The sequence below is a fragment of the Macadamia integrifolia genome, chromosome 5, assembly GCF_013358625.1.
Source record: "Macadamia integrifolia cultivar HAES 741 chromosome 5, SCU_Mint_v3, whole genome shotgun sequence".
NCBI lineage: Eukaryota > Viridiplantae > Streptophyta > Magnoliopsida > Proteales > Proteaceae > Macadamia > Macadamia integrifolia.
Genome location: NC_056561.1, coordinates 6,596,402 through 6,621,626, shown reverse-complemented (window position 1 = coordinate 6,621,626; position 25,225 = coordinate 6,596,402). Strand labels below are relative to the sequence as shown.

The 25,225-nt window shown below is 38.0% G+C and overlaps 5 protein-coding genes and 1 non-coding gene across 25 annotated transcripts in view; 2 read left to right on the top strand and 4 right to left on the bottom strand.

Moving 5' to 3' along the window:
• The window catches only part of LOC122078398 (expansin-A13-like), a 4,057-nt gene extending 1,807 nt beyond the window's left edge, over positions 1-2,250 (top strand). The window contains exon 2 of the mRNA XM_042644368.1: positions 1,411-2,250. Coding sequence (XP_042500302.1) covers positions 1,411-1,717 — 307 coding nt within the window. The 3' untranslated portion in view covers positions 1,718-2,250. The remainder of the gene's footprint in view (positions 1-1,410) is intronic.
• A 706-nt stretch (positions 2,251-2,956) lies between these two features.
• On the bottom strand, positions 2,957-8,190 carry LOC122078798 (methyltransferase N6AMT1-like). 2 transcript variants are annotated; one of them, XM_042644932.1, is made up of 4 exons: positions 8,058-8,184; positions 5,744-5,851; positions 4,299-5,096; positions 2,957-3,494 (listed from the first exon to the last, which is right to left on the bottom strand). In XM_042644932.1, the coding sequence occupies exons 2-3, from the start codon at positions 5,825-5,827 to the stop codon at positions 4,314-4,316; spliced, it is 867 nt and encodes a 288-aa protein (XP_042500866.1). In that variant the 5' UTR covers positions 5,828-5,851; positions 8,058-8,184; the 3' UTR covers positions 2,957-3,494; positions 4,299-4,313. The 2 variants fall into 2 exon arrangements, with proteins under 2 accessions (XP_042500866.1, XP_042500867.1); XM_042644933.1 differs by lacking the exon at positions 5,744-5,851 and having other exon boundaries at positions 8,058-8,190.
• Positions 8,191-9,680: 1,490 nt separating this feature from the next.
• Positions 9,681-9,761, top strand: TRNAL-AAG. Its single transcript has one exon. It is a non-coding gene; the product is annotated as a tRNA-Leu (tRNA).
• A 1,836-nt stretch (positions 9,762-11,597) lies between these two features.
• LOC122078475 lies at positions 11,598-20,869 on the bottom strand. 19 transcript variants are annotated; one of them, XM_042644471.1, is made up of 3 exons: positions 16,925-20,869; positions 13,048-13,104; positions 11,598-11,922 (listed from the first exon to the last, which is right to left on the bottom strand). In XM_042644471.1, exon 1 carries the CDS (start codon positions 20,650-20,652, stop codon positions 19,564-19,566), a length of 1,089 nt encoding a protein of 362 aa, XP_042500405.1. In that variant the 5' UTR covers positions 20,653-20,869; the 3' UTR covers positions 11,598-11,922; positions 13,048-13,104; positions 16,925-19,563. The 19 variants fall into 19 exon arrangements, with proteins under 19 accessions (XP_042500405.1, XP_042500406.1, XP_042500404.1 ...); XM_042644472.1 differs by having other exon boundaries at positions 16,929-20,869; XM_042644470.1 differs by having other exon boundaries at positions 11,598-12,384; positions 16,935-20,869.
• A 298-nt stretch (positions 20,870-21,167) lies between these two features.
• Positions 21,168-21,765, bottom strand: LOC122078477 (histone H4). Its single transcript, XM_042644476.1, has one exon. It carries the CDS (start codon positions 21,653-21,655, stop codon positions 21,344-21,346), a length of 312 nt encoding a protein of 103 aa, XP_042500410.1. The 5' UTR covers positions 21,656-21,765; the 3' UTR covers positions 21,168-21,343.
• A 2,297-nt stretch (positions 21,766-24,062) lies between these two features.
• Positions 24,063-25,056, bottom strand: LOC122079762 (glutathione S-transferase-like). The gene is made up of 3 exons (XM_042646473.1): positions 24,856-25,056; positions 24,713-24,761; positions 24,063-24,632 (listed from the first exon to the last, which is right to left on the bottom strand). The coding sequence occupies exons 1-3, from the start codon at positions 25,000-25,002 to the stop codon at positions 24,181-24,183; spliced, it is 648 nt and encodes a 215-aa protein (XP_042502407.1). The 5' UTR covers positions 25,003-25,056; the 3' UTR covers positions 24,063-24,180.
• Between the last annotated feature and the right edge of the window lie 169 nt (positions 25,057-25,225).

Below are 25,225 nucleotides of genomic sequence, written 5' to 3'. Positions count from 1 at the left end.
TGGGGGGTGTGTGTGGTGGGGGAGAGAGGAGATTATGTATTTCTGTTCTGTACAGTGTAAGAAAGAAGATTGGGAAAAGGTGGTGACTGAAATTCCTGTCACATGGTGTAGTCTAGCTTTATTACCAAGCATTCCTCCAAAGTTGGTCAAGAAAGTCCTTTCCAGGTTCTTGCTCCAGGATGTCTCAGTCCTTTCCAGAAAACATGAGGCTTTGAGCCCAAGAAAATGGCCAATGGTGCCTTAAGTTCTCCCCTTTTTGGGTTAAGCCCATTGTTTGATTCCCCTCCCTTCTGTTTGATGCTTGTTGGTGCTGCACTAAAGGGTCCACTGACCATCCTTTTTTGTAGTAGTGAAGGTTAAGTTTGTATAATGGGCCTGTGGTCCATCAATCCTCAGACAGATCCAATTATTTTATTATTCTTGGGAAGACTTCTACTTTGCTAAGTTGTAAGGCATTTGGGCATCTTAATCTTCTGAGCACCATGCCTTCAATGGCCTTAAATATGCCTGGGAGATAAGAGGATACTGCTAACCAAATCCTAGGAACCATACCTAATTCAAGAATCATCAATAGGTGCTCAACCGTCACCACTTATTCATCTTTTTGCTATTTCTTGGATACAGTATTGATTGCTTAAGGTTGTCCAAGAAGCAAAACTTTTGTAAATCAACTGAACTTAAACTGCAGTTCTTGCATCGAAGAGAGTTCTTTGGGAGGTAGCCAGTCAATGAAGGAAAGATATCCCATGGAAAATGTGGTCGGTCATTGAAGACCTTAAGGTCGAAAGCAAACAAAATCCATAAATTGAGATTCAATCATGGGTCTAGAGAAGCTAACAAAGATGCAGATTAACCAACTTTGGACCATCTTCAAGCTTAGATTCATGCTGAGATTCTGCTTCTCACCTCCCTTGTTCCCCTTATCGCTGGTAGCTGTGGATACTCGAGATGTAATTCTTTTTTTTGTTTTTTTACCCCACACACACACTCACACACCCCCACCCCCCACTCCCCAAAAAAAAAAGGGAGGTAGAGGTGACCCCATCTGAACAAAGACAGTCTGATTTTCTTAAACATGTAGATTGAGATCAGTCAACATCTCAATCAACATAACTTGGGAAAACCATGCAGGTTAGGCATTCTTTTTCAAATTCAGGGTTTCATTAGTTCTATCTAAGCCAGGCTGGAAAATACCAAGTGAAAACTGTGAAAATTGATATGAATTTAGTTCAGGAGAAATTTCAGCTACCTGAGTAAACTGGTAGTTCTGTAAGTGATTGTCACCCTTAGTAAGCTGCTATTTTGTTGTCTTGTTATTATTTGGCCTTTGGATATTTCATTTGATCATTTATTTTAATGAGATTTCTCAAGATTTGCACTCTCTTAACTTTGTTGGTTCTGTTGGAGCAGAATACGATGCAGAAAGGAAGGAGGAATGCGATTTAGAATTGATGGCTCTGGCAATTTCTACTCAGTCTTGATCAGCAATGTTGCGGGTGCTGGAGATATAGTAGCTGTAAAGATCAAGGGATCAAACACAGGGTGGCTACAGATGGGAAGGAATTGGGGCCAAACCTGGCACATAAATGCCGACCTAAAGAATCAACCCCTCTCATTTGAGGTTTCTGCTAGTGATGCGGTCACAGTTACTTCCTACAATGTTGCACCCAAGGACTGGAATTTTGGGCAGACCTTTGAAGGGAAACAATTCCGGTGATAGAACACTTGCAACAAAGACAACCAGCACAAAGATAGTTTGGAAACCAAATTCCACTCTTGTTTTCTCTGAAAGAGAGGGAAGGGGGGGTTGATTACTGATGCAAATGGTGATTCTGCAACAAGGTTTTGGTCTCTTAGGACACAGAATATTGGGAGAGATGGGTAGTTTTCAGTCACTCTGTGAGGGAAAACCAACAAGGTAAGAGGATATCTGCCTTACCTAGGGTTGAGTGTTGGGTGGAAGGGGTTGGGCAATGCCATGGAAGTGACTTTTGGGATAAAAATCAATTTATGAGTTTTGAAGTAGCTCATAATGTAGATGGTGGCCGTGGATGGAAAATTCTTGTATTATATAGGAGAAAGATCTCTATGCTGACAATGTGGGGATGCTTTGCCACTCTCTCCCATCCTGACCATATGTGGGCCTCCCTGTTTACGAAACTGTTTCCAACGCTGTGTCGGCATGAGGAACCCTCTCCCTGTTTGTACACTACATTATCTTGGAAATAAGAAATGCCTTGCAGAGTTTAACTTGTTTTCTTTTGCTTGGTGTGTGGGTGTATGTGGGTCACAGAGAGAGAGAGAGAGAGAGAGAGAGAGAGAGAGAGAGAGATGAATGCAAAACTATTGAAGCTTTTAAACTCAAACTAGGTGTATTCTATGAGGTGTTTCTTCCTTGTTTCCACCAATAAATCCAAGAGTGTACCCACTCCAAGCAAAATGGTGAAGAGACATAATTCTTTTATTGGTAGTTGGGTTTTCAAATCGGCCATGGTGGGTGCGTTGTCCCTCTCCTGTTTAATATATTATATATAAATTTTGATACTTAACCACCCATGACTTTTTTTTCTTTTTTTTTCCAAAATCTATGCACAAGCTCAGACCATTTATGTAATGTAGGTCTCTGGGTCATCTCTACCCAAGACAATTTTCAGACGATTTATTTAGAATATTTTCTTAATTATTTAGAAATGCTCATATGTAATGGGTGTGAGAATGGAAAATTACCATTATAATATGTTTTACTGGAATTTTTTATTTATTTATTTTTAATTCCAGTTTCATGTAAGTAATTTCTTTTCTTTTTTTTTATAGAAATGAACTTTTTTCATTCTCAAGTCTATGTGAATTTATAATTCTACCCCCAAAAAAAAGTGAATTTTCTACTGAATTAGTTTACTCCAAATTGAAGTCTTAAATGCTTAATCAACTAGTTTTGCAAAGAATATATTTACTCTATTCAGAATTTAATTTGATCTTTTATTAGATTAAAATCTCATTAGACGAGTAACCCACCAGCAGAAGGCACACTTTGGTGATCACAATCACAATTCAAAACAGACCAGAAAAATGAGTGGTTTTCCGCACCCATACACAACCAAGTTGGCACACAGCCATAAGACAACAAGCAACATTATTTAAGACACCATGTGTGTGTTCTACCGAAAAAATCTTATGTCAACTAACATGGCAAGGCATAATTGTCCATGCAAACTGATCAGTTGATGAGTTTCTTCTCAAAAAGCAGACAAGGCCCTCCAATTTGCTTCCCACAATCATGGACTCTGCTCTCAGGTTCACCACCACCAGAAAATCCAGAGAGACTGACGAAGCTTCTTTAGAATACAGTGGTGATCTGGGGCATCCTTGAGGCTAGCTTCATCAGGAACCAATTCATTATAAGAAAACCATATGCTCCAACAGAGGATGGATCTCAACCTTGCCACCAGGAGCTAGGCCAATCCGAGAAGGAAGCAAAGTGAAGATGTTAAACCCTACATAATAGTGAAGACAAGTTAATTTCATAAAATGCTTAATAAAAATGCAAGAAAATGTATTACAAAATATTTGCAGAACTTTCTCCCAAAGCCCTGTTCATCTTAATAGTTTAGTAATAATAGATGCATTTCTAATGCAAGAGAATTTTAGAAGCACCTGATAAAAACCCAGCGGTCCATTTTCTAGATTTCTGCTGGAACATGTGATTCTAGTTAAAAACATTCAAGTTGTAAATTGATTAGCGAAGAAATCCTTCTTGGCTCTGAAGGGATAACACTGAAATAAATAAAGACTCTTCCTAAGGTTTCCTTTTTCAGTCATTAATGCCCATCCATGTGGTTTAGTCATTCACAGGAGACTGATCTGCATTCAAATGTAGAATATATTCACCCAAAATTGGCTATTTATGGAAAAATTCTAGAGCTAGCCAGCTGCTGCCATTCTCAAACCAAGTACCCAAATCAAGGATTAAAATACAAAACTAGAACAGGAAGTAGAAATTAAAAATCTCTACAATTATGAAACACAGGAATGCTCCTTTTTAATTTAAGAAGCCCCTCACAACTTAAACTACACCCCAGTTGCCCAAATGTATACTCCAAGCAACTCGAATAAGGGTTGCCAGAATAGACTCAATGACATACTTTTCACATTCAGAATGAGAATAGTGAAAGAGAACTACTTGTTTCTGGTGTACTATGCTACATCTGAATCCATCAAAATACCAACATATAAAGCAGAAGAAACAAACAAATCCATGCATCTACAATTCCAGTAATTACAAAACAAAATGAGCATGCCTGTTTGCTTTGTATTCAGCTACTGCAGCTGCCACTTCTCCAAAAAGCCAAGCGTGGAAACTGTGTCAGTAGAGAGTCCATTACCACTGAAGGAGTTGTTTTATTTTCTGTTAGTTGCTCCTTTGTTCCCACTTGAATTTCAGAATCTCGCCAGAATTTCATAACATGGAGGCTCTCTTCCTCAGTTGATCTCTGAACAACAATTCGGGAAGCATAGCCCTTCTCTCTCATTATATGGCATATTTGAGAGGGGTTGTTAGCAGCTAGCGTGACCATGTACAAACAGCCCCTGTTCGACAAAAGTTTGTCTGCAATAGGCAGGATTCTGTCAATGACACTCCTCCCATTCTCACCTCCTGCCCAAGCAGAAGCAATCCCACTGCGACCCACTTCGTCTTCTGGTGTTGGAACATAAGGTGGGTTCACAACCATCATGTCCACCATACCTGCCAATCGTCTCTCCAACCCAGATACAATATCAGTCAATAAAACCTCTGCATGGACCCCATGTGCCTCAAATGTTTCACAAGTCACTTTCACTGCATGTGGGCTAGTATCACTTGGAAAGTAACTGCAACCAGCACCCTCCTGTCTAAGCCTTATAGCAAGTGATGTGATCACATAACCACTACCACAACCTAATTCCATACACAACGTTGGCCTATGCTCTAACAAGTGTGTTCTGTCAGCTAGTAGTGCATCAACCACTGCAAACGAATCATTACATGGTTCATAAACCTCAAGATGGGAGCTCACAAGGCGGATCTGGGCACTTCTGGCAGACATTTTGTATGAGACCTGCAGAGATGACAAGGTTCAAGTTACCTTGGGTGAAACATGCAAATAACAAGTAAAAGGAGGAGCTAGAAGGGGCTTGTGAAAGGGGACTGATATTCTTAATTTTGGACCCTCGATGAAGAAATAGGTCATGGTTGCTACCATGAAAAACAGCAAAATACTGCTGTTTCCGAACAGTTTTTACACACGGGAGCCAACTTGGCAGGTAAAAGAGATCCATATTTTTTCCAGGTCATTCCCTTTACATGTGTCAAGTTAATCTCCATAACCTTATGTAATATGGCAAAACCGAATCACTTCTTAAAGGAAAACCAGAATAATTAAGGGTTTCGCTCATACAGGGGGAAAAAAAAGGTGGCCCATGGAGCTGATTGACAAGGGAACTGTACATGTAGCTAATCGGCGGGATCACTTGATTTTGATGGTCTGGATATACCACATGAGCACTCCTCATAACAAAAGAACACATTAATAAAGGCTTCAAAGCCCACCCCATTATCATGGAAAATCTCATAAAGAAATACAAATTTAAGCTTTAATCACTGAACTCATCATAAAACTTTGTTATCCTTTGCAAAGGAAAATCTTATTTACGAAATTGTCATAGAAACAAAGCAACCTAAGAAATTCTCAGCTTTATATCTTACTGGTTTACTGCTCCATTGATCCTCTTTTGTTCTAATGGAGGGCAGAGTCGGTTTAAGAGCGCTGGCTTCTATTTGGGGCTCCATGTCAGTTCCCCAAATAAGTAGAAACTGAACAAAATTTTGGGAGAAAAAGATTAACAAAATCAAACAATGGAAAATGGATGCATAAGGAAGAATCCAACAAATGCATTGGTAGGGTGGAATAACATGAATTCATTCAATGAAGTTACACAAATGCAGCAATGCTTTAGAATTGAAGGGAGGAGGGGGGGAGGAGGAACCACATTAGAGCTCAGCCTTCTCCAAAATTAAAGGAACTGAGACTCAACCAATATAAAAAAGGAAACAGACAACTAAAATCGATATCATATATAAAAAATGCTCCAAGTCATCCAATTTCTATTAGCTGACAATTGCATACTATACCAACTAAGCAAGGCTGCAATTCCCTACATTAAACAAGTAGTATAATCTAAACAACATGTGTATGAATTGTAGGCCCACAACTGCATGTTCTGTGCAGTCAAATAATTGAGGTGGGGGTGGGGGGCAAAGACTGGACCAAAGAAAGCCACAAGCATGAAAGGTAACTTTTACTTGGTTCAGCTTGGAAGCCCTCAAGCCCTACGTCCACCGGATAAGTATCTGGCTTCGCTACCTATGAGAGTAAAGAAGGATAACCAAGAGCCTTAACTTTCTCCGTGCTAACCCTGAAGGATAACCAATAGCTTTAACCCAATGCCTAAGCAATCCTCTAAACGAACATTCCTTTCGACATCAAAATCCCCTCTCTTCCTCTCAACAATGCTTGAAAATATGATGCTCCATAAACAATGAACACCCGCCCCGCCCCATGCCACCCACTCACCCCCCCCCCCACCTAAAAAAATAAAAAGAGGAAGAGAAATTTCTCAGCATTGTCAACCAACAATTAATAATACTTGGCAGCATTAAGAACCAAATGGTTAAATGGAAACAAGGAAATTGGACAAAGAAAAGTGGGAAAAAGACCTTCATACAGAGAACAATGCCACAAATGAACTTCATAGAGAGGCAATGGATCTAGATATGAGCACATAACCACATAACACTACATATTTTGGAATCATCAACGAACAATATAATACTTGCCATTGTTAAGAACCAAATGGTTAGATGCAACGAGATAATTGGAGAAAGAAAAGTTGGAAAAAGGCCTTCATATGGTAGACAATGCCATAAATGCACCATGGTGTACCATCACCATCATCATCATCATGCAGTCTAGTAATTTTATTTCTTTTCCCTTTTTTCATTAAGGGGGAGAAATAACCCCCTCCCACAAAAATAAATGAATAAATTTTTACTCAAGGGTGAGTACATCAGAGTTAAACAAAAAGAAAGGGGTATCCTTCCCCAAACACAGCAGGATTAAACCTAACCCAATTAGCCCACTTGTCATGGATTCTCAGTTCCCTAAATCTCCATAAACTTTATCCAAAATAAAAACCAGCTCTCTATCTTTAGTAGCTGTCACTCTAAATGTAAGCACTGCATAGTACAAAAAGCTACACTGTTTCTTCCTCCAAATGAACCACATTGTAGCAGGAAGCATTACATAAGTTTCTGACTGCTTCCACTGGTTAAAGGACAATGGTTGGCAAAACAACTTCGAATATTGAAGTAGGCATAGAAAACGTTCAAAGCCTCAAAAATCAGTCCAACATTCTTCTGATTTTGGTACCAAAATAGACATGGTTAATAAATGTGAATAGGGTACTTTACTTGGTATTGTGCTTGCTAACAGGTAAAATTTTGAATTGTCTATTACATATGATACCGAAGAGACTCTTGAGTTTCATCCTTTATTGGTAAATCATAGAAGGGGTTACAGTGGGTGGAATTGACTCCCCAGACCCTCACAACAGGCCAGAGAGCAACCTTCAAATAAATCAATACAATACAAATTTGATATACAGAGAACCAGAAGATACATAAAAATAGCAACATCAGATCCTTAAGACTATTATTTTCCGAAATTGCGCCAAGGATGACTAGCAACTTAGTGATTCAGTCGATAGAAAACCCAGCATAGGAGCTAAAAGAAATGAGGAACAAAAATATATCTCACTGCTTAACATTAACAATCACAGTAAGAAAAAAAATTGAACAGATAAAGCATCAGCACAGAGAATAGAAGATGGGTTTATGGTTATACTCATCCCATCAAATTCCAGATACCAACAACATCAAATACAGAAAAGAGCACACCGAGAATTGAATAGAAAAAATGGGTTTTACGAAATGAATAGTAAAACAGGAGATGGAGAGATACCCAATTTCCTTGGGGGTCTATATGTGAAGAACTCCGAACGAAAGAAGAAAGAGTAATAAGAGAGATCAAGAGAACGTTGGGTGAAGAAGAGCGCCAAAGCTTCGATTTTTTTTCCTCTCGACCTGTTTACTCCAAATAGTTCCTTTTCTTTTTATTTTCTTTGGACAATTGGACGGTATCACAAGTTTGATTCTCTTGTGTGGGACCCATAAGAGAACGACTCTGATGTTGCCAATAGATTGCACTTGGAGTAAACAGGGGTGCCTCCCCATGTGGGTGAGCACCAATGAAATAGAATCTCCATCCATCTTACCTCCAAGGAGATTGCACTTGAAAAGTATGATTATTAAGGGAGAATGTTCTCTCTGGGGGAGCATAGGTTCTATCAATGCCCCCTATTATATTGGTTGTTAGTTTTATCTTTTTTTCGTTGGACATGCAAGGTTAAGTGAATAAAATAATTTGACTATATAATGGGTGGAGTCTTCTATGGGTATTAAGAGTATCAATTGTTAAGATACCACCACCGAAGTCTAATCCAACACTCATATACTGTGGTTTAAGAGATTGTTTCTTCACCATGGGTGAAAAGAAAGTTGATCTTTCTAAAATATGATGAGAATTTCAAGTTATACAAATTACAATCATGTTAGGTAACAAATATTTCTTTTTCGATCTTTTACTTGCAACCAAACAAACTATGATTTATTAAAATCTTCTAGTTAGTGTATACGTTAACGTGCATGGATTCATTTCATAATCATCGACTTCTCAAACATTTTTAAAGCTTTGGTCTTTTTGTCTTTTGGTAGGTTTTGAATTTATTTTCATATATGGATAAAAACAAGATTTTGATGTAAGCAAAAAGCCCACTAATAGAGATACACATTGGACAAAATCTTTAAATATTTTGTGAGATATTATCTTTTTTTTACTATTGATTCTTTTTTTCTTCTTGGTTCAACATGGAAGGGATAATATTTAGGCATAGTATAACAGCAAGCCTGATAAATACCCAAAATAACAATGCTTGAACAATACAAATTCCTTTATCCAAAAAAAAAATTACAAATTCTTGTTTTTTTCATAGAAGATATAAACTCTTGTCTAATATCTAGCTAGTATGATGTGTGCAATATATGACAAAGGTGGAGTGTTAGAGTATTTCTATCGATCTATCACGGACATCCAATTGCTTCAATCTGAATTATCCGAACAACCAAACAATACCTTATATAAATCAAAAAGGACTTCTAAATATTGTTCCTTGTTGCTCTTATTTTTTTATTTTTTTTCTTTTACTTTGATTCATATTAGATCCATATAGTGGATCCCATTAAAATGAGAAAAAGTTATGATTGTTGTTGTTGTGTTATATCAAAAACTGTTCTTGTCAATAAAATGAATTTTATTCATAAATTTAAAAATAATAATAATAATCCAAGTCTATGTCCATTTCAGTGAAACAAGGCCACATAAGGAGCAACAATACACGTCCTATTTAACCATCTGAATTTTTTATTTTATTTTTTTAGCATATTTTACTACTTTAGTTTCATCTCTTGTGTCAGAAACTTTATAAATTTGAGTAAATATATATAATTTGGTCATTTTATACCATCGGTTGAGATGGCCGAGTTGGTCTAAGGCGCCAGATTAAGGTTCTGGTCCGAAAGGGCGTGGGTTCAAATCCCACTCTCAACAAAAATTGTTTTTTTTTTTTTTTCATAAAACTTTATGTCTCGCCTGATCTCTAAGATGTAGTATATAGTTTGTGACTTAACTATCCTAGGATGGATAATAAAATACATTTCCCTTTTGTTCATTCTAATTATGAAGAACCCTCTTTAATCTCCACATGACCTTGTTGATTGGTATAGTCGTTTGATCTCTATAGCTCAGCTTTGGAATCAAAAGGTCGAAGATAAGTAGAATTAAGACAGAGTATATAGTTTGTGACTTAGCTATACTAGGATGGATAATGAGGTAATAAAGATTAGTGAGAGGGAGATTCCTCGAAGTGAGTATTTTAGATATTTGGGATTAATCGTAAGTAAAGAAGGTGAAGTATAGGATGACGATGCCTAAAGGACTAAAATAGGGTGGATGAAGTGAAGAAGTGTTTCTGGAGTTTTGTGTGATCAATATATTGCATTAAAGTTCTAAGAAAATTTTCATTGGACTATCATTTGTCTACCTATGATATATGGGGCGACATGTTGGACAATTAAGGACTGTCATTTAAATAAATTGTGTGTAGTGGAGATGAGGATGTGCAAGAAAACTAAGAATAAGAAAGCAAAAAATAATCATATTAAAACTGAGTTGGAAGTAGCTCTGATTCATGATAAGCTTAGATATAATCGTTTGAGGTCGCTTAGCTATGCCAAACAAAGACCTTTGGATGCCATAATATGAAGGAGTGACTTCATTTAGATGCCCTAATATGGAGGGAACCAAAAGAGTTGTAGGCAAACTTAAAATAACTATAGAAGAAGTAGTGAGGGAAGACATGCTTAGCTAGACCTCATATCTTGTATGATTTCTGAGAGAACTGATCGAAAGTCAAAGATCCATATAGCCAATCCCATTTAGTTGGATAAGACTATGTAACCTATGTTGTTGTAAAGAGGTGAGAAAAGTGTGAATAGTGGTTATATGAAAGACAAATATAAGCCAATATGATTCCGAACCACAAGTTTAAGTAAAAGCTCTTAAGGAAGATGGTGAAAGTACAAATTGTGAGATGAATATTTTGAAAAAAAAAAAACTTTAGGGTACGTTTGATGGCAAGGGAAACTTAAAGGGCAGTAAACTTTCCAAATTAATAATAAAAAAAAAAAAAAAAAAAAAACCTTTTATGATCATTAGCCAACGTGATCCGATGTGATTATATAACTATACAAGGTAACAAAAGTTTCTTTATCAGATTTGAAATTTTCATTTCTCTTACCTTCTGTTTTCCTTGCAACCAAATGTAGCCAAAGGTGTCAATTTAGGGCTCTCTCTCTCACACACATAAATTCAAACTTATAGCCAATAAAATAATTTATAAATTTAAGTTCGGCTTCCACTAGGGCCTTGGACCACTCACATACAGATGTTTAGTGCTCTTCATTACTTTCAATAAAAATTGAATAACTCTCTTTCAACCCTGATATGACCCAATCCATGTGATTGTGAGGTTAGTATGGACCCACGAGACTAATCAGGCAAAACGCCTGAAAACCCGTCGTTAACAAAAAGAAAAAAGAAAAACTAAGTTGTTAACTAGGCCCTTATTTTCTAATTTCACCATTTCAATAGAGGACAAATTATTATTTTTCCATATTTTGTTTGAAGTTACTATTTCGATGTAGATGACTTGCTACAGTTTCTAACATACAAACGATATTTCTCCACATTCAGCCAAAAGCACGGGAAGAAAAGGGAAATGTTTGCTTTCACTGTCCCATTCTCAAGCTAATCAATACGGTTCATCATTTTCAACCAGTAGCAAAGTGATGTGGCGATTCTGACCATTTGATAGACAAACTAAGATTTGAATTAGCCACCAGTCAAATTTCATATTCAAATTCAATTAGAGATCCTCCCATGTATAACAATTCATCTTTGTATTTTCAGCCATCCATGTATCCATGCACCCTTTTGTAGTCCATAGCTTTATTTTGCCACTAAGCAAACTCCGGTTAGGCCGAAACTTTTGACATATGGAAGACCATGAGGTCTATCCATCCACAAAATTTGACTATCCTGATAAACATCTGCCCAGAGAAAAGGAGCTTCTCAATATGATTTATCTCCCACCTTTGAGCCAGTAGAGGGGGAGCAAGTCAACAGAAGACCTTGACTTTTCTTCATGGATCTGCAATACCAGATTATTGCATTAAAGGAATTCCAAAAGAAGAACCAGGCAATTCACTAATCATAGGTAATACATGTCAGGACAAAATCATGTCAATCCTGCGAAGGTACCTAGATTCAATAGCCAAACAATAAGGATCATTAACGGTTAAAAACATTCTGCCCAAAAACCATCAGCACTACAGTGGTTAACATCTTCCTAATAATATGCAGGAAAAAAATTTGAGGATGCTTCTATTTTTGGTGTAGAGAATGCTAATGTCAGAGAACATCTAGATCTATAGGTTGGACTTTGATTCAACAGTAAGGTTTCTCCATTGTGGCCAATTGGTCACGGGTTCAAGTTAGGAAACAGCCTATCCGTGAAGTGGGGATAAGGCTGAGTACATTATTACCCTCCCTAGGCCCTGCAGTGGTGGGAGCCTTGTGCACTGAGTACGCCCTTTTTCCTGTTTTTTCAGATCTAGAAAACAACATTGATTAAGTTAATAGCTAAGAGGGAACTGTGTCAAGTGCTAACAATTCTAAAAAGTTTAAAGGAAACAACATCAGGAAGATATCATCCACAGAGGCATGCATCTGATCTCAAAGAGGTGAGGCGAGTTTAATTTTAGAAGCTTGACGGATTTATCAACTTGAATAAATGAATCATGCTATATATTCCACCTGTGGAAAGGAAAAAAACAATTATGCATCATGAAGAAGGGTTTTGTATGTTCAAGTATGAAAATAGCTGCAGAAGAAGAATCCTTTAAGAAAAATATCTGCTCACCAAGAATGGTAATCTGAAACCAATGTTTGCAAGGACAAAAGAATAAAGCAGATCGAAAAAATAACAATGAAGAAACAGAACAGAGAGAGAGAGAACAGTATTCGACATGAGAGGAGTTTAAAGAAAGGGCTTCTCAACAATCATAATTTGATTGCACTAAGCAACCAAATTCAAAGAGGCAAAATTATGTCTTACAGGCTCAGAAAATTTCAGGTTTAAATCTGAATTCCTAAAAAAAATCATAAAAACAAAAACAAAAATCCACAAATCGCAGGACCTGAAACTGGAAATCAGTTTGTGCAAAAATGACAGCAAAATCAAATCCGCAATCCAATAATAGTAAATTGACGTTACCTGCTCAACGGATGAGCAAAATTGACAAATCTGTAGCAGGAATCAACACAAAAAGAACTGCAAATGAAACCCACAAAACTAAGGTCAGATTAGCTAGAGGGAGGAAAAAGGAGAGAGAAGCCTGGAATCACCATAAGGAAGCATGCTCCGGATAAAAAATAATAATAAATAAATAAATAAATAAATTGATGGATATAAATGAAAGGGGATCTTATTGCCAAGAGGGCTCCAACTGCCATGGAAGAAAACATGGTCCAATAATCTCCGAAATAAAGCAAGGGGGGAGGGAAGTCATCAAGGCTGTCCATCATTTTACCTTTCTGGCTTCAACCATTTTACCACTCTGAGTCGTCTCTGCTTGCAGCCAGTGTGTGACCTTTGCAGGTTCCTTATCTCACCCAATGTTCAAGTCTATAACTCAAGGATTTTGAGGAAGAAATGATTTAGGGTGTAAATGAATTTCTGTAATTTTGAGTTGAAGTCATTTATGCACTTCGGATCTGAGATACTGATCCTTCTCTTTTCTTTCATGTCACCCCAAAATAGTGCTTGGTAGTAAAAAAATTCTCAGATTCATTTTACTTCAGAACATTTTACATCCAAAGAAACAGAGCCTCAAGATAAGAATACTTAATTGAAAATAAGAAGAGTGGTCCAGAACTAGTACAAGAAAACACCCTCAACTAGCTAAATAATGTTACATCATTATAAATACTGATTGAATGGTTAGTGTTCTGAAGGGTCCATCCCACTTTATCCCATGGAATAGAAAGTGGTAAAGCCTCAAAAGACTTCGGACATTTTCTCATCCCACCAGGAGGGGAAGGTGCAACCGTGCAAGTATTAACCCTTACCTAGGAACAACTAAGCCTTGAAAAAAATCCATAAGAATTGCCAACTCTATAAATGTTCATTTACTTATATGAGACAAAATAATTCCAATCAACCAATATAAAATATTAAAAGGGAGCAGAAAAAAAATTCACCCAAAAACTAATAAAGAAAAGGGAAAGTTGTAATGTAACATCCATAGTGCCAGGCCAGGCATAACGGCCAGCCTATAACTCCAAAATGGCAGCTCACCTGATACTCAAATTTGGGGCACAGGTGGGCCCTACAGTCCACTGTCCACCTGTCAAATTTTAGCCTAATAAAATTCATACACATGGCTAAAGATACTCAAAACAGTGGTTAAGAAGTCAAGGTGGACACAATATATGAATGGTTGAAAGTACAGGGGGAAAGGTCAAATGAAGACGGACAACATATGGTTGAGTTAGAGTAGTGGTCACTAAATTTCACATACAGCTAATTGACAGCATTCCAAATGTAATCAACAGTCCAGATTGGCCATGTAACCAAAGTGGCACACAGTGCACTGTGCTTGGCAAGATGTGCATTCTATTGAAAAATGGAGAATATGAAGTTATTGGCATATTCACTATTCCAACTTTTTTCCTCCTCTCCAACAATTGGTAAAATTAAGGAGCTTTCTTCTCTTTGGATGGATTACTACTTGCAATGGCATACGCCTCCATCACACCCCTTTAAAAAAAAAGATGACATAGTATCCATCATTGCTTTAATTGAAATTTAAGTAGATAGGCCCATCTAAAGAGATTAACAAGACAAGAAATCCAACTAAAACAAACAATCATAACCATGTAACCTTTTCTCTATTTGCTTGGTGGACCAAATAAAGTTTAGAAAGCAGTATTACAAAGCTCTGAAAAAAACAAGTGGGGAGAGGAAAAGATCATCTGATCAAGTGTTATTTTGGGCGCACAATATTTCAGGTGGTATCCCTTCATATATTGGTCCTGAGTTCTGCCTATATGGCACGTGGCAAAATTCTTGCGCCCAGGCCTACATACAGGTCTGATAGCCCAACTGAGCTCTTCTTTTCAGGAACTTACTTGCCCAAACCCTTCTCCTTCCAGTTGAAAGAGCTAACCAGCATTACCCTATTGGCCAATTCCTATTCAAATAATCATCACAAAGTTGAATTTTGAAAAGGTCAAAAGAAACCTCTTCACAGTAACTGTTTGCAGACTAAGATGTTCCCCATGTCCAAAATGCATTTCCATCCACAATGCAAGTAAGATCTTGTAAAAATAAATTTGGGTTGACCACACATTGTGAAATCCTGTTCCCCACCCCATTTCAATCTGCTCAGAATCACAGCATCTACTTTCTCATCTCTTCTCACCCCTAGTCTCCATCCTTTTCCACCTCCCTGCCTCAACTGAGGTCAACTTAATGAGATTATAGACCTCCTAAAGATTTAGGTTAGGATTCCAAAAGAACCCAAAACCTTAGAGCAAAAAATGATCAAACTGGAGAGAAATCCAGCAATAAGACCAAAGGATCTCTGATCTGGTCCAAATTTCAATAGAATAGCCCAGAGGAAATATGAATTAAGGTTCCAAAGTTGGGAGTTAATCCAATGGCCAGATCTGGAGAAATCAAAACAGTACCAAATTAGTAAGCTACTGAAACAAAGTTTCAGATTTAGTTACTACAGAAAATCAGCAACTAGATCAAAGAGTAGCAAGTATGAATCAAAATAGAAACTGAGAATTGATTTAGCAACAAAAGAGGACAAATTAGTGAGTTGTGTCTGAATAGGACCAAAGGATCTCTGATTTAGCCTCGGATGTGTTTGTCCTCTGGTCTCATCAACAAAAAGAGTGTTACCAGCAAACAACATACACCAAGAGACTTCAGGGTGTGTAAATTAAGTCACCCATCTATACTTGTGCAAAGAGATATTGGGTCAACTCTGATATTTTCTGTGAATAAACTGTGATTGGAAAACTACAGATCACTCACCTCACAATTGACATTACCAAAAGCTTCATCAAATTCTTAATCATGTCTACTCAGAAACACCAGTGTACTCATAACCCAAGGGCACGGTTCAAGATTTCGGTTTGGACCTTGGTACTAGGGTTCGAAACAGAAATGTTTAAGGTTTCGACCAAAACTCTCCATGTTTTGGCTGGCAATTTTGTTTGGCCAAATTGTTGTACATGATGAAAAAAAAATTCCTTTTTTCTCTTCTTTTATGAAAATGAAAATTCGACGATAAAAGAAGAGGGAAAATAAGAGCAGAAAGAAGAATGAGAAAAGAAGAGATAAATATTTTAGAATAAGAAAGATAAGAGAAAGCAAAGCACCTATAAGTTCTATAACCTGACCAGATAGAGAACGAGAGCTCAACCGTCGACTCTTTTCTGTAGAAATCCTAATTAAGCATTTCTAAACAGATTAGAAACTATTGCATTGAAAAAACAAAATCTAAAAAAATATTTTGGTTTCATACCCTAGATTTTAGTGTACACCCGACCCTGCTGCATACTTTCTCAAATATAGACTATTCAACACACAATTTAGTATTAGAGCACACAAAATTCAATGAAAAAACTAAAACAAGCTTTATAAAAGAAGGGAAAAAACACTTAATATTACACAATGTACAAGTGTCACAAGTAGTCAAGTACAAGTGTACGACCAAGGGTAAAACACCACTACGAAACCGTTCCTCCAACTCTATGTCAGTACCATAGAGAGCTGGGAAGGCTCAAAACCTTCAGGGGAAAAGGAATGGTGCAATCACAGGTTCGAAAACCCCGTTTGGGACCGCTATGGGCCACCCTAAGAGATACAGCCCAATTATAAAGAGGTAATGGCAACCTGGTAATTAACCAGAATTTTCAAGGGGCCATTTAGTAGAATAAAAGAAAAAAGAATTTAAGAGGAATTTATTATTCAACAGGGAAAAACTTGAAGGGATGATAAAAATAAGGATAAAAGAGAACAAGGATATAAAGCGAGGGCAATTTTGGAAAATACAAAAAAGGGGTTTAAAGATAACCTACGATAACCTCGCATCTGTGAACCAGGACGGAAAAACCAACAAGACTTCGAAGAGGAGAACACTCCCTCCCAAGATCACCAATGAACCTGAAATTTTAGGTGGAAATCACAACATTAACCCTGTTGACAGCAAGTAATAACCATCCCAGCAGATAGGAAAACAAAGATTAAATGACCTGCAACCAAATCTGGCAGAAGGGGTTAAAACCAGGTTGAATCTCAACCTTTGCTTGCCCAACAAAAGGCACTTTCCAGGTCTGGTCTTCTAGGGTCCTGATTGCCCAAGGAAGGTAGTTCATGCCTCAAGTTTGAAGGTGAACGGGTTAGGGATGAGGAAGGACAATTCAGTTCTCTTGAGCTGTCTTAATGGAGTTTCCGACAAACTCAACCAAGTCCGGAAACTATTGGTACAGAAACCAGTTATGGCCACAGTAAGCTTAGCAGGGGAGCGAAAAAGAGAACTTAAAAGAAAAAAGGGGGAAATAAGTAACAGTAACTGGGATAGGAAAATAGACTAAGAAATGAGGAACCAGACGTACCTGAGGGTGGGAAAGAGATTTCGATAAACGGATGAAGGTGAAGGCCCACAGCCTAACAGAACACAACATCACCACAATCACTAAATTCTTCAATTTCTGTCTTCTCATCATAGGTTACATGAGTATATTTAAAGATATAGAGACTCCTAATAGCAAATATTAAAACAACACTGCTAAAATTAGGAAACTAAACAAAATAATTCTTATGTAATCTACACAAATTGCATATTATCCCAATGTAGAAATAAATCTCTACCAGCACTTCTTAGACCCAAAATTCAGGTTGGGCCGGTTCTGTCTTGTCTTAGGCTTCCACAGCGAGATGTGCCAGTCCATCCACGTCAACACGACTGCATCAAGGTATACCTCTAAGTTTGTATCTTACACAAATCTTGTTCCAAATGCAGAAAATCATCGTTGAAGATGCAATGTAGTAGTCCCCAACACTTTGTTCCACCAAGAAATGTAGGGGATTTGGCCAAAAAGACCAAATCTGTGGTTTTCTGGACTTTTTCCCCCTCTGACAGGCAAAACCACTCAAAACTCACGAAATGGGTCGATCAAAACAGTGCTTTTATATGCATTTTTTTGTACCAAAACGATTCGGCCGAAATTAAGGTCGAAACCCTGTATTCCCACTTAGTTGCACCCAGTTTCATTTCAACCTTCGCAAAAACCAAAATATTTCGTGAAATTTTGTGGTTTTGACCGAGATTTTGAACTGACAGCCCCTTCCAATCTCTTTGAAACCCAACTTGTACAGAAAATTATTCTGTCAAAGTGACCAGTCCACCTGGGTAGACAAATGAAATATCCATGCTATTAAGGCCACTTTAAAATTACCTCCTTGAAACTCGGATAAACCCACTAAGACCCTCTAACAAGCGCGGATGAGAAAGCACCTTCGTTTCTGACATAGTTCCAAAAGAGAAATGACAAATAACATTCAGACTGTGAAGCTGCTCCTCACTTCTTCCTTTAGTAAATATGGGTGAAAAATAACACTCAACTGTGAAGCTACTCCTAATTTCTTCCACAAATAAACATGGGTAACCATGGTAAATACATGAGATAATCTAGGTGGAATATAAATCAATTAGGCTGAGAAACAGAAAAAACAATCAAACTAATTTACTAACTTGATGAAAATTTAACATGGAACAACTATTACCAGGCAATAGAAACAAAGCATTACACAGTTGAACCCGAAAAGGGTCAAATCATGGGAAGCCTATAGAAATCAATGGATACCAGTAAATGAAGGTTTTCATTGACTAAAACAATTACAAGAAGCATCGGAAAGTCATGTTAGAGACATACTTGGTCATGGTAAATACTAAATAGATCATAGAAGTAAAATGCATGCATCCTAAACATTCATATATAGTGACGAAAGTTTGTCAATATAACATGAAGCTGAGATGCGTACTCTTCCAAGCCCAGCAAGCATTCTTAAATGATCAGCCAAAGAGGTAAATAGGTATTCTCAAACTACAAAATGATGACGATAGCTTTCCTATTCTTTCCTTTAACAACAAATAACTTCTATGGAAAAGAAATGCATAATCCCTCCCATTAATTTAAATAATGAGGAAAATAAAAGAAAAGTCAGTAACACTTGAAGATACCAATTTTGCTTCAAAGTAGTGCTACAAACCTTGAAATGCAACTAAAAAAAATCCAAACAGGAGAAAACCAAAAAATCTCCACAGCTTTTAAATTGAGAAACATGATGCTACAAGTGCAACTATTCAAACTGTTCACCTCAAAATTGAATGTGTAAAATATCTCATCCCTCCTCTGACCATAAAGTACAGGTGAATATGAACACATATTAATACATGGGGAAAAAATCATTTCCCTGCTCCCTTCTATTCTCCAGACAAAGATAAAGGAGAAGGAAAAACAATGGGGAAAAAATCAATGCTAAACTACCTTAACTGTTGGGGAAGAGATGATGAAATAAAAACTAAAAGACCCACCTCTTGCGAGGATGCCCCCCCCCCCCAAATGGAATTATTCATTGTCAATGAAGATGCAAAGAATGGGAAGCAAGCAAAGAGTCACCCCCTCCAAAGCTGCTGATGAGTCACCCCCTTCATAGCTGCTGATGAGATTCAATAAGCAATGCATTAAGTATGATGTGAACTGCAGCTTCATAAACTGCTTCATCATAATGCATCCCATCAACTGCACACTGAATCCCACAATTTCTACTCAAAGATTGGAAATCGAGCAGCAACATCGGGCCCCCAGACTGGCGCAAAAGCTTACTTTCATAAAGCTCTCTATCATAAGCATCTTGCATCGCACTATTCATCTTCAGCCTTTTCTCCTCTGTATTCAACATTGAATTTACCAATGTTGGCATGCCAAGCCAAAACATGTGAGGTGATCTCATGGAAATGGAACCTGTGACCGACCCATCGTTATCATAATCCCGGGGGATTGGCATTAGTGAAACCACTGACTTCCTCACCCATCCTAGAGAAGCACCATAATCTGATGCATCAGTGATGCGTAGCATATGCCACAGGCCAGAACCCATTACCAAAACATCAGGATATTGATGTTTGCCCTTGAAATCCATCAAAAGATTAGTCAAGTTCCTATTATAAGGAGCCCACACGAAATCCAATTTCAACCCAATTTCATCAATCACAGCACGGTAATCACTGTGGCGCTTAAAAAGATCTCCCCTCACCGATTCCACCTCCCTGGGACCCATAACCAAATTCAGCAGCGACAGAACAACCAGACGTGCTTGCGAATCCCCAGCTACAACAATCCAAGATCCATTAAGCAGATCAGAAGCATCAGAACGACTCAGTTTCTGAAACCCACAAGCAACCACTGGCGTAGATTTTGCCCAAGCCCATGAGGCTTCATAACTATAATTATTCCTCAAAACTTCACTAACCCTAACTGGTGTCACATCCCAGACAATCTCATGTAGAAACGAGATACAAGAATAACGATTCTCAGTCACAACAGATGAAACTGAATTCACAAGATCAGAAATCGAAGGAAAGTAAGGCGTGAGATGAACACCTACTGCAAGGGTTATGAAGAGGGCTCCGCTAAAGAAAAGCATCTTGTTGCGACTCAGATGCCAACCCGCCATCCCCATGGGAACAAAGAGGACGATGCACGCAGCCAAAACGCCGAGCTGAACGGCCCCCACCATTGCCTTCCAATTTCAGATCACAGTAAAACTCATCAATACTGAAAAAAATGAAGAACAAGAAGTAGCCTAGGGTTAGGGTTCCAATCTTTTCTATTGTTGTAAGTTGTTGATTTCTCGCTTTCATGCCAAGGAGGTATCCAACTGATAGCAACAGGACAGCCGAAGCTTTACGCCTTTATGTATGAATCTGAACTAAAAGCTAGCGCGGCAACTAGAGAGAGACACGATTAGCTCACTTTAGCAGGTTTCAGATCAGGCTAACGTGCGCCAAATTCGAACTAAAGGAAAAGAAATGCTATAATGCTCAAAAATGTCGAATTACCATAAAACCCTTGATAACATCAACCACCAAATGTAGACTTTTCGTGGAATAATATTCCAAAATCGGATCATTATTGGAAATCTGTAAAAAACCATCAAGACATTCCATTCAGTAACGTTTAGTGCGCACCTGGCTCGCACTAGCATGATTCGTAACAAAAAAAATTGGAAGAACACAGAGCGATAGGAAGAAATTTCGAAAGAACATAATTTTCTTTTCATTTTAATTGAAAGTTGAGATATCACAGACATTGATCGTTCAGAAGATCTGAACATTTTTACAAACTTAGTTAACACCAAAAGAGTAGAAAAGAAACCGAAGCTATCTTCCATTCTATCCAGAACTGGGAGATCAGAGAACCCTAAAACTCTAACCACCGAAACCATAGAGAGTTCTGCCCTGGCGCTTGAGAGCATAAACCACGTCCATGGCGGTCACAGTCTTACGACGAGCATGCTCAGTATAAGTCACAGCATCACGGATGACGTTCTCCAAGAAGATCTTGAGAACACCACGAGTCTCCTCGTATATCAGACCACTAATACGTTTCACACCACCACGTCTTGCGAGACGACGAATTGCAGGCTTGGTGATACCCTGGATGTTATCCCTTAGAACCTTACGGTGACGCTTCGCTCCTCCCTTGCCCAAACCCTTGCCTCCCTTTCCACGACCAGACATTGTTGCAGCGATTAAGAAATCCTAGAGGCAGAGATGAAAGAAAAGCAGAGAAGGGAAAGAGAGTACGAGATTTGAGTTAATGAATGGTGAGGTTGAGGGAAATAGCGAAGGAAGTGGTTTATATAGATTGGGGCTTGGTTTCTCGTCTGAAATTTGAAATTTTGGGTTGGCGGGGTTTTGGGGTTAAGAGGAACTGTTTCGACCGTTCGATTGGGGATTGACGATTAAGGAAGAGTTTTGAGGAGTGGCGTGGATCGATGACGTGGAACTGTTTCACCTTTGCTTTCCCTCTCTTGTTCCTTGTTTTCTCAATTTTGATTCCTTCTCCACTCTCGCATGATAAACAAATTATTTCTTCCATTAGCAAATATGGTTTTGTTAATCCATTTTTAAAATCAACCATCATTTCAATCCGTACTTTATAATAGTTATAGTTATCAGTTTCAAGACATTCTACATAATTTATGTTTCAAATATGATGCAACAATTGTTGCTATTAAATTAATCATTATTTTGTAAACTAACCCAATAGATGGTAGGCCAGTATTTGAGTGAGATGAATCGTTTTCTATTTTATTTATAATCGTCAATTTTGTTGATGTGGATATCTTGTATTCCATCGTAATTTAATCCAGGGAGTACTGGTGTAGGTGCCTCGAATTTTTTATGTGAGGGCAGTTTTGCATTTTTTAGATTAGGGTTTTTTCGCTATATATTTGTAACAAAGTTTTCTTTCTCTATAATACAAGCAATACTAAGAGGTGTGAGGACGAGTGTTGTAACTCTATTTTCCATTGATAGTGAAGCAAAATCTCATCTCACCGAAGACGTAGGCAATCTTACTGAACCTTGTAAACTTGTGTGTATTGTTTGTTATTATTTTTCCATTACCTTCTACATCGCTTTTAGGGTTGCGTTTCTATAAATTTTTTAATCTATATATGAACCGAAGAGAGGAAGAGAATCTATGAAATCAAAATCATATCTTTTTTCATGTGGTGCAATTTGGTTGAAGGTGTCAAATTGGATCTTGGACTATTTTCATTGCCTAATAGATGATTCAAAATTGTGAGGAATTAGTTGAGGGAGGGAGTCAATTGAGTTTGAGAGGCGTGATCGCGCAATTGGTGTTTTTCAAGCTCTTAAAAGCAACCAAAGCTCTCTAGTCCTCACTTTGTATGAGGTGCTTCTATGAATGAAAGATGATAAGAATAAGAAAACAAATAAAAAGGAAAGATCTCCAGAGTGTCCAAACAATAGTACCTAAGGGGATTTTACTCACACACACTAGAGGGGGAGGGGGGGTTAAAGAAAATGCATGTGACAGAAGTTAATCCCTATCTAGACCACAAACTTGGCACTTGCTCTACAAGTAGAAGCTGCAACCAGTGCACTATGCACTGGATTCACAGTACAATGGGTATCTCATTAGATATAGGAGAGTTGCATCAGTAGCGTACAACCACAATATCAAGCGGAAAGTAGACGTCATCAATCGGAATAGAAGTGAGGTTGTTTCATGTACGAGCTAGTTGTGTTGACAACTCCAAGACATAATAAGTGATCAACATCAAATATGGGATAACCATGACTCAACCAAAGGTTGGCATAGAGTCAACAAGGCATGCCTATTGTCATAGTCGACTCACTATCGAATTTCTGTCTCCATCACTCTATTTTTGGGATCAATTGCACTTTCTGATAACTGCCAACCATTTTGCGCATAGGAATGACATCCAAACACTTCAAGATCAGTGCATAGAGACATTATTCACAAGCATAGTCTATCCTTCATCCTCCTAGTTTTAACCTAAGTTTGCCTGGGATTTTACTAGTAGTTCGATTTTCCAAAATTTCTGCCTCTCTCTTGAAGAACCTTACTTGCATTGATGGTTATTCGTTTGTTGACTTTACCCATTGTCATGGATTAGGGTCACAACTTACTCTAGTCGATAGTGTAATGTTAGAGTTAGAATAGTGACGAAAAGAAAAATCAGAGACTCTCCAGACCAAAACTATTTGCTTATCAATTAAAAATTTCAAGCGATTATTATGGAAAGTTTGAACCAAAAGTAAAAGCCATTTGCTTCCCTGTTACAAAAGTCAGTGTAATTTGTTTGGTTGTTACAAGTTTCTACGGTTACAAAAGTAAATATCATTTTCTTATCAGTTACAAAGCAAATGCCATTTATTTTTCCATTTTATTATGCTTTACAACCTTCTTGACATTGTTACTAGGGAATTCTATAATTTTGCCCATCCCCTATATAGGTTGGCCTTGTCAATGACTTAAAAGACGGTTTGACTGAATTCCACTACTTACTATGGAAATCGTTTAGGACACTATATTCCAACAAAAAAAAAAAAAAAAAAGAAAGAAAGAAAGAAAGAAAGATTCTTAGAAACATTAATAATGAAAATTTCGATTTCAATTCATATACTTCTTTATTTTATTCCATTTATTTTAAGTTTCAACTCATCACAACTCACCAACTCAGTGAATCGCAACAACATACACCCACTATTTAAGCTTGCTTCTGCATTGCAAGAGTCTTGATCCAAGCCGGCCTAGCCATGATATCCTTAGCCCATGAACTCACAAGCGGGCGAGCCTCAAACACCTCTTTGGTCGACGTCCCCATCAAGTACTGCATCGTCGGCAAGTGATGAAGATCCGCCAAACTGAACTCATCTCCACCCAAGTACTTCGATTTCGATAGCCTAGTCTCGTACACATCAAGAACCTCACCCAGCTTCTTCTGGTTCTCCTCCACAACCACCGACTCTGGTTCCAAACCCATAAACATGGGCTTCACCACTTTCTCAAAAAACAACTTCGAAGCAATTGGGTCAAAATGGTGAGCTTCCACTTCCACCCACACGCCTACAGTCGCCATCTTCTTCGCGTCATGGTAAGCCAATTCAGTCCCTTTCCCCTGGTACTCGTTGGCAACATAAGCTGTTATTGCTCTCGATTCTGCAAAATTAAACAAGAACCCACATCAAAATCAGCCCAAATCGTTCGATTCACTGGACTAGCAGAGTTGGGTAACCCACCGAATAGCTTCAGGTCTCCATCTTCAAAGGCTGGAACTTGACCGAATGGCTGTAAAGAAACAGGATTTGAGATTCAGAGCATGTAATGTGAAACAGAGAAAGGAATGTGAGATGGGTCTGATGAGACTCTGAGGCTTACTTACATTGAAGGAGAGAAAGGGTTCCTTCTTGTGCTCTCCGGCTCTTAAGTCAATGGCTACGAACTCGAATTCGATGCCTTTCTCTTGGAGGGCAGCGATGGCTCGCAATGTCGCAGTGGAGAATAAGGATCCGTGAAGCTTGGGTGCCATGATCGTCTGATAGAGAAGCTTTATGGAAAGACAAGGATGCCTTGAAAGGACGATGCCTATTGGTCTTTTATAGATAACTAAGAAGAGTTACTCTTGAGTTTACCTTTTCTTGCTTAGTAAAAAATCTTTAATTATTCTGTTTTTTTTTTTTTTTTTTGGTAAGAAACATTAATTTCTCTTTGCCTTGTCTTAATTAGGTCCTCAAACTCCGGCTGCCCAGACA

Excerpts from the sequence above, each read along its gene's own strand:
- LOC122078798 (XM_042644932.1), bottom strand. The coding sequence starts at position 5,827 with ATGGAGCCCCAAATAGAAGCCAGCGCTCTTAAACCGACTCTGCCCTCC. Across the intron at positions 5,097-5,743 it reads ATCAATGGAGCAGTAAACCA|GTCTCATACAAAATGTCTGC; the intron begins GTAAGATATAAA and ends TCATCTCTGCAG.
- LOC122078475 (XM_042644459.1), bottom strand. The coding sequence starts at position 20,652 with ATGGTGGGGGCCGTTCAGCTCGGCGTTTTGGCTGCGTGCATCGTCCTC.
- LOC122079762 (XM_042646473.1), bottom strand. The coding sequence starts at position 25,002 with ATGGCACCCAAGCTTCACGGATCCTTATTCTCCACTGCGACATTGCGA. Across the intron at positions 24,762-24,855 it reads AACCCTTTCTCTCCTTCAAT|CCATTCGGTCAAGTTCCAGC; the intron begins GTAAGTAAGCCT and ends GTTTCTTTACAG. Across the intron at positions 24,633-24,712 it reads TGGAGACCTGAAGCTATTCG|AATCGAGAGCAATAACAGCT; the intron begins GTGGGTTACCCA and ends TTAATTTTGCAG.
- LOC122078477 (XM_042644476.1), bottom strand. The coding sequence starts at position 21,655 with ATGTCTGGTCGTGGAAAGGGAGGCAAGGGTTTGGGCAAGGGAGGAGCG.